At 43.8% G+C, this 8,010-nt stretch overlaps 1 protein-coding gene across 1 annotated transcript in view; it reads right to left on the bottom strand.

Moving 5' to 3' along the window:
- GRAMD1C (GRAM domain containing 1C) overlaps positions 1 to 7,673 on the bottom strand; it is a 124,987-nt gene extending 117,314 nt beyond the window's left edge. Inside the window, exons 1-2 of the mRNA XM_011966808.1 lie at positions 7,185 to 7,673; positions 1,179 to 1,325 (exon numbers count right to left, since the gene is read on the bottom strand). Of these exons, the coding sequence (XP_011822198.1) occupies positions 1,179 to 1,325; positions 7,185 to 7,211 (174 nt within the window). The 5' untranslated portion in view covers positions 7,212 to 7,673. The remainder of the gene's footprint in view (positions 1 to 1,178; positions 1,326 to 7,184) is intronic.
- Positions 7,674 to 8,010: the final 337 nt, after the last annotated feature.

Below are 8,010 nucleotides of genomic sequence, written 5' to 3'. Positions count from 1 at the left end.
TTATGATGTCATGTTTCTTAATAGGAAATCAAAACCATTTAGTCATATTAAGATTCAATAACTTAAGATTCAATGAACTGAACTGCTAATTATGAACAGAATGATGGTACTTGTACTAATCTTTATAAACTGTTAATGAATCTTTTTTTGGCCTACTCTAAACTTATAAGAAAATCTGCTACCAAGGATATCTAATCCTCAAAAGATGAGCTTTTTTTTTTTTTTTTTGAGGCAGGGTCTCTCTCTGGGATGTAGCCTGTAGGCATGTGCCACTACACCTGGCTAATTTTTGTTAGTTTGTTTGTTTGTAGAGACTGGGTTTTGCCATGTTGCCCAGGCTGGTCTCAAACTCCTGGGCTCAAGCAATCTGCCCACCTCAGCCTCCCAAAATGCTGGGATTACAGGCATGAGCTATCACACCCAGCCAAGAGATCAGCTTTCTAATGAACTAATTGGAACTATACAGGCCTTACCATCCTATACAATTTTCACTTATAGTTGTATCATACCAGATTCTATCAAACAGTTCATAACTCTCATAGGAATTGCTAGACTTAGAATGAGTTCTTTAATATAATAAATGTTAGCATTTGTAACATACAGAAGTGTTGTTCTTCCAAAAAGACTCTAAGATCTTAATGTGCGTAGTCAACAAGCAGTAGTCTCATTTTACAGTGAGGAAACCTGAAGCACATCCAGATTACACAACCGAGTGAACACAATGAAAACAATGCGTAGCTTCTAACTTTAAAACCATCTTACAGTCATTATACACTATAGGTTGAACATTGCTAAACTTTCTTTAGGCACAGGAATGAATTTTTTAAATCAAAATTATATCAAATAGCTGGCTTCTCAGCAACACTTAGAAATATGGTTTCTGTATAACATTAGTCTCTTGACAATACAGTGAGCTACAGGGTAAGTGGAATCCACTTCCGTGGTGTAGTTTTCACACAAGGAAATTGAAGCAGATAATTCCATTCCATCGAACCAGACAACAGTGCATTCTAGTGGTCAAAGGACAGTATAATCAGAAATGTCTTCAGGACTCCGGACTAAAACTGAAACATCTAAAATTTAGAAGCTAAGAAGGAAATTTTACAAATATGACTTCTTGCAGATTTAAACAAAATTTGCATTCAAGATTAAAATAAAGATGTAAAAAAAGAAATTACCCAAAAGCTCCAGTCACCACTCCAATTATGTAAATTTGGCCCCTGTTTTTTAGCTACCACATTATTCTCTTCCACAGTTGGACTAAGATTTTCCTCTACATCTTCCTGTAACTCAGCGGCAAGGCTTGAATCCCTTTCATTCATCACCTGGAAACAAATATCAAACCATGTAAATTATTTATTGAGAAATGACCATTTTAAAAAGAAAAAAGTTAATGTTCACAACATATACATTAATTTTAAAAGGACAACATTTAAAAGACAATAATAAATATGTTTTTGCTTCAATAGTTCATATAGTTATATATTTACTTTATTTTTTATTATTATTTTCTTTAGAGACAGAGTCTCCTCTTTCACCCAGACTTGAGTATAGTGGCCCAATCATAGCTTACTGCAGCTTCGAACTCCTGGGCCAAAGCAATCCTCCTTCCTCAGCCTCTTGAGTAGCTGGCACTACAGGTGCACACCACTATGTCCAGCTATTTTTTTTTTTTTTTTGTAAAAGCAAGGTCTCACTATGTTGCCCAGGGTGACCTCAAACTCTTAGGCTCAAGCAATCCTCCTGCCTCAGCCTCCCAAAATACTGGGATTATAGGCATAAGCCACCTCACCCAGCCAACTTCATACATTTATACATGAAACAAAGATTTTCCAACTACTATTATGTGCTAGATAGCTTGGTTGGCACTAGGGATACAAAGATGAATAAAACAAATTCCTCAGTCTCCAGAAGTGCACAGTCTGCTAGAGTAATAATAAATCATAAAAATACAATGTAATGGGAGTGTCTATTTGTACAACTATTTTGGAGAACAATTTGCAAAGCCCAGTAGGAAAGAAGATAGACATACACTGCAATGCAGCAATTTAATATACAGAGTCAAGAATATTTGTTAATACTACAAAAGTGGAAATAACCTCACTGTCCATCAATAGAAAAATTAGTAAATAAGCTCTGATTTATAAAAACAATGGAGTTTAAACAAATGAATAAGATGTGTCAGCTGTGCGAGGTGGCTCATGCCTGTAATCCAACACTTTGAGATCACTTGAGGCCAGGAGTTCAAGACCAGCCTGGCCAACATAATGAAACCCTGTCTCTGCTAAAAAATACAAAAAATTAGCCAGGCATGGTGGCCTGTAGTCCCAGCTACTCAGAGGCTGAGGCAGGAGAATTGCTTGAACCCGGGAGGAGAAGGTTGTAGTGGGTTGAGATCACACCACTGCACACCAGCCTGGGTGACAGAGCCAGACTCTATCTCAAAAAAATATTGGCTCATTAGGCAATTGCTCAAGTAAGAGCACTCATCAGGGAGTTAAAAAAAGAAAAAAGAGAATATGGAGTAGGGGAGTAAGGAGGAGTAGTCATAAAATCATAAAAGCACATGGGCCAGGCACAGTGACTCATGCCTATAATCCCAGCACTTTGGGAGGCTGAGGCAGGAGGAACTCTTGAGCCCAGGAGTTTGAGACCAGCCTGGGCAACATAGTGAGACCCTGTCTCTACAAACAAAAATCAAAAAATTTGCCAGGCATGGTGGTAGGTGCCTATGGCCCCAGCTGTTCAGAAGGCTGAGGTGGGAGGATTGCCTGAGCCTGGGAGGTCAAGACTGCAGTAAGCCACGATCACGCTACAGCACTCCAGCCTGGCCGGCAAAGCAAAACCCTGTCTCAAACAAACAACACCACCACCAAAAAAAAAAAAAACAGCGTATGGTGAACCAGGATCCTTAAATACCTCTGCTGCTGCTGCTGCTGCTCCACTTAAGCTTGAGGTTCTTTTCTTTTTTCTTTTCTTTTCTTTTCTTTTCTTTTCTTTTCTTTTCTTTTCTTTCCTTTTTGAGACAGAGTCTCACTCTGTCGCCCAGGCTCCAGTGTAGTGACACGATCTCGGCTCACTGCAACCTCTACCTCCCAGGTTCAAGCGATTTTCCTGCCTCAGCCTCCCGAGTAGCTGGGATTACAAGCATGTACCACCTCACCCGGCTAATTTTTATATTTTTAGTAGAGATGGGGTTTCACCATGTTGGCCAGGCTGGTCACAAACTCCTGATGTCACGTGATCAGCCCGCCTCAGCCTCCCAAAGTGCTAGGATTACAGGCATGAGCCACTGCACCTGGCCAAACTTGAGGTTCTTAAACCCTATAAATAACCATTGCCATGGGGGAAGCCCCTAACCATGATGCTACTGATTTGAGGCTCTCTGGAGAAAGAAATTCGTAAACATGAGAGGGTAGAGAGGACCTCCTCCACCTGAACTATATCCAGCAACCTCCAGAAAGAGAGGGAGAAACCAACAAACCTGGATAGAAGGGAAGGAAACATACAACAGCAAAAAAATAAAACAAAAAAAAACTGAAACTGAAGTCCATAAATTGATCTAATAAAACATACAGAATTTATTAAGATAATTTATATAATAAAAGATAAAAGACTGGCTTTTGTACCTCTACAACATAGGTTCTAAGTTAACTTCAACATCTGCTAAAATGCAGCAAACGGCAAATCTTCATGGCTTTAATCAATATTGGGTCTCAAATTACAGTTATAACTGGAGTTCCCACTAAATTTAAACAAGGTATCCCCTACAATCTTAGGAGTTATTCAACAAAAAATAGACAACAAATAGGTATGCCTCATTTTAACCATCCGAACTATTCCTTTGCCTAAATACTCCACTGATCGTGGTATACATTGCCCTAAAATATCCTACTGTGGCCACGGACACTCTGTCCCAATTAGTAATAAACTAAATTTAAATCAAGTCTTTAGAGCTTACAAATTGACTTTCAACGAAGTGGGACCACAGGCTGGGTATGTTGGCTCACACGTATAATCCCAACACTTTGGTAGACTGAGGCAGGGGGATCACTTGAGGCCAAGAGTATGGAGAACAAGCTGGGCAATATAGCAAGGACCCCCCTCTACAAAATGTTTAAAGATTAGTCTGGCATAGCGGCACACACATGTAGTCCTAGCTACTTGGGAGGCTGAGGTGGGAGGATTGCCTGAGTCCAAGAGCTGGAGATCACAGTAAGTTGTGATTGAACCATTTTACTCCAGCCCAGGTGACAGAGCAAGACTCTGTCTCAAAACAAACAAAACAGTGAGACCCTGTGGACCGCCACTCTCAGTGCCCAGTTAAAATTATACAATCCAATATAAAACAAAACAGGGCCTTCAAAGACTGAAACTTGTTATGTAAGACCTACTTCGGCCAGGCACGGTGGCTTACACCTGTTATCCTAGCACTTTGGGGGGCCAAGCCGGGCGGATCACGAGGTCAGGAGTTCGAGACCAGCCTGACCAACATGGTTAAACCCCCATCTCTACTAAAAAAAAATACAAAAATTAGCCGGGCATGGTGGTACGTGCCTGTAATCCCAGCTACTTGGGAGGTTGAGGCAGGAGAATTGCTTGAACCCAGGTGGTGGAGGTTGCAGTGAGGGGAGACCATGCCACTACACTCCAGCCTGGGCAACAGTGCGAGACTCCATCTCACCAAAAAAAAAAAAAAAACAAAACAAAAAACAAAAAACCACCTACTTCGTGAGAAAGTAACTATTCCTACTGCTTCTCCACTTAACAGCCCAATTTGGCCTGTTAAACTTGGTAAGAATGAATGGTGCCTCATGGTTCATTACCACATCCTCCATGATGTCATTTTACCCAGGAAGGCCCCTATACCCAATATTATTGAAATTACTGACTATTCAGTCCACAACTAGTAAATATTTTGCTGTGATAGATTTGGCTAATATGTTCTGTTCAGTGTCTCTTTCAACACCTCCTCAGCCATAGTTGGTCTTCACCTCCAGAGAGACACAATATCTCTTTAGCTGGCTAACCACAGAGTACACAGTCTTGCCCTCATACGCAACCTTTACAGGAAAAATCTTAATTGCACCAGATTTTCCCCAGGAGCACAAGTATAAATTCCATTGATGACATCCTCCTCTGAGGACAGTCTTTTGACACACTCACAAAGGAGCTCACAAAAGGAGGATGGGCCACTGAGCCACACATAGTGTAAGGCCTACCACCTTGGTTAAATTTCTGAAAATTATGTGGTCTCTGTCACCCAGGCTGGAGTGCAATGGCACAAACAGGGGTTACTGCAGTCTCAACCTCCTGTGCTCAAGTGATCTTCCTATCTCAGCCTCCCAAATAGCTAGGACTACAGGTGCCACACAACCATGCCTGGTTAATTTTTCTTTTTTTTTTTTTTTTTAGATACAGGGTCTTGCTATGTTGCCCAGGCTAGTCTCAAATTCCTGTCCTCAAGAGATACTTCTTTCTGCCTTGACCTCCCAAAGTGCTAGAAGTACAGGCATGAGCCACTGCACTGGGCCGCAATGGCTTACTTAAAGTCGAATTCAAATTCAGATGGTTCATGTCAGTCATCAAACATCAAGGGTAAATTATTACCAGTCTCAGTCTACTTTGTTTGCCTCACCCCTCCCTCCTCCTCTTCTGTACCTCATCTGGGTAAGTGATAAGAAAGTCTGGGTGCTCCTTCCTTCATCTTGGGTGGGAAATTCAAGCAATCCCCTGTCTGCATACTGGACCTCTTACCCTGGCCCCACTCCCTAACCCTAATCAGAAAAAAAGACATGGAGCCAGTTTTTTCCTGAGGCTCTCTGAAGCCATTTGGGTGCTGCTTGAGAGGCCTGCCTTGCTCTCCCCAGAGACCTTAATTATGTAAGTAAAACATTTTTTCAGGGCCGGGAGCGGTGGTGGCTCAAGCCTGTAATCCCAGCACTTTGGGAGGCCGAGGCGGACGGTTCACGAGGTCAGGAGATCAAGACCATCCTGGCTAACACGGTGAAACCTCGTCTCTACTAAAAGCACAAAAAATTAGCCAGGCGTGGTGGCGGGCGCCTGTAGTCCCTGATACTGGGGAGGCTGAGGCAGGAGAATGGCGTGAACCCGGGAGGCAGAGCTTGCAGTGAGCCGAGATGGCGCCACTGCACTCCAGCCTCATGGTGTGTGTGTGGCATCATCAGTTTCTACACCTGAATCAAATTTGGGGTGGGGGTCCATTCTGGCTTTCTGGGGTGGCTACAATAGATTCCTGTCTCTCTGCCTTATTACCCGTGCGGTCCTTAGCAAAGTCAATCTCTGTACATCTGTTCCTTAACTCTACAATAGAGGAAATAATTTTATCTCGAGTCTAGACAGTAAACTTATTAAGAGCAGGGATCACGTCTGTGTTAATCACCATCTAATCCCGAACACCCAGTGCCAGGGACATAATTGAATCAGTGACTGATTGGGTTCATGAATATCCAGCTTGACTATTTCATAGTAATGTTTTTCAAATCAAGTGAAATAACACACTCATTCACTTGTTCATTCAACAATTATTTGTGTACCTCCACCAATCTGTAAACCACAATGCTCTTCAGAAGATATAGCACTGACCACAGTTCTCTAAAAGTAAAATATATACACACAAACCAATGTAGCAGGAGGTGTTCAGAAACGCAGGCGCCCCTCCAATAAAAGCGGGGTTTCATCCTGAATATTAATAAGAACGCTTTTGTCAAGTAAGGTAGTAAACAAATGACAAAACTAGACTAGTTGAAATCAAAACTTGGCTGACAGCACAGTGATTTAAACTATCCGGACGCTTGTAACAGGGCTGAGAATGAAAAGAAGGGGACGAGGCTGGAAAAACGTGACACTGGGTCAGAATCACGACCATGGGGCCTGACCCAAGGGGCCTGGGACTGAGACATCCGCACCAGGACATTTCGGGATCAAATTCAAGCCCTCAACGCCCACAGGAAAGCAGATGTCCCCACCACCGCCCGTAGGGAAAGCGCTCGCAGAGGCACTGGAAACCGTTTCCTGCGTAACAACTTTCCACATTACTCCCAAGAGCACGAAGGAAAGGGAAGGGAGGAATTAACTGTAATCTGAGAAGGTTCAAGCAATCACCGTGAGAAAAAGTCGGGTAAAGCCACCGATGGGAACCTACCCCAGCGAGGCCCGCTTACCTGGCGGACAGTCGGAGCGCCCTCCATCGCGGCTCCCTTCGCCGCCGCGGCACCGCCCCGCGCCCACCTCCAGCGCGCGCTGCGAGCTACGGGCTCCGCGCGCCTTTTCCGCCGGCGCTCCGAGTACTTCCAGCCGCAGCTCCTTGCGCCCTCCGGCGGCCGTGAAGGACTCCTGACGAGGGTGTTACTGGGTTAGCCTGGAGGCTTGTCTTTCTAGGGGTCACAAGGAGCCTTACCTATTCCCAACCACAAACTCCTGTGCCTCCCAGGAAATGGCGTACCCTGCCCCGATGTACGAAAACGTGAATTGCTCGGGAAACTTTTTTTTTTTTTTGAGACGGAGTTTCTCTCTTGTTGCTCAGGCTGGATGGAGTGCCAAGGCTAACTGCAACCTCCGCCTCCCAGTTCAAGCGATTCCCCTGCCTCAGCCTCCCGAGTAGCTGTGATTACAGGCGCCTGCTACCACGGCCGGCTAATTTTTATATTTTTAGTAGAGACGAGGTTTCACCATGTCGGTCAGGCTGATCTCGAACTCCGTACCTTAGGCAATCTGCTCCCCTCGGCCTCTCAAAGTGCTGGGATTACAGGCGTGAGCCACCGTGCCAGGCCAGGAAACTCTTGGTCCTTCCAATAAAGGATTGAAATTACTGATTAACTGCTGTAAGTATTGCAGATTCTTGGTTCTGTAAACTAAAAATAAAATGCTAAGACTCCCCACAGCCATCTAAATGGACCTCTCCTCTTGGCCAAGAGCATTCCAGATTTAACCTGAAAATCTAGTTCAGGCCATGATGAAAGAGGGGATTGGACGTGCCTTATTAACATC

This window comes from Mandrillus leucophaeus, unplaced genomic scaffold (assembly GCF_000951045.1).
Source record: "Mandrillus leucophaeus isolate KB7577 unplaced genomic scaffold, Mleu.le_1.0 Scaffold775, whole genome shotgun sequence".
Taxonomy (NCBI): domain Eukaryota; kingdom Metazoa; phylum Chordata; class Mammalia; order Primates; family Cercopithecidae; genus Mandrillus; species Mandrillus leucophaeus.
Note: the sequence above shows the minus strand (reverse complement) of the source record. Positions and strands in the feature narration are given on the sequence as shown.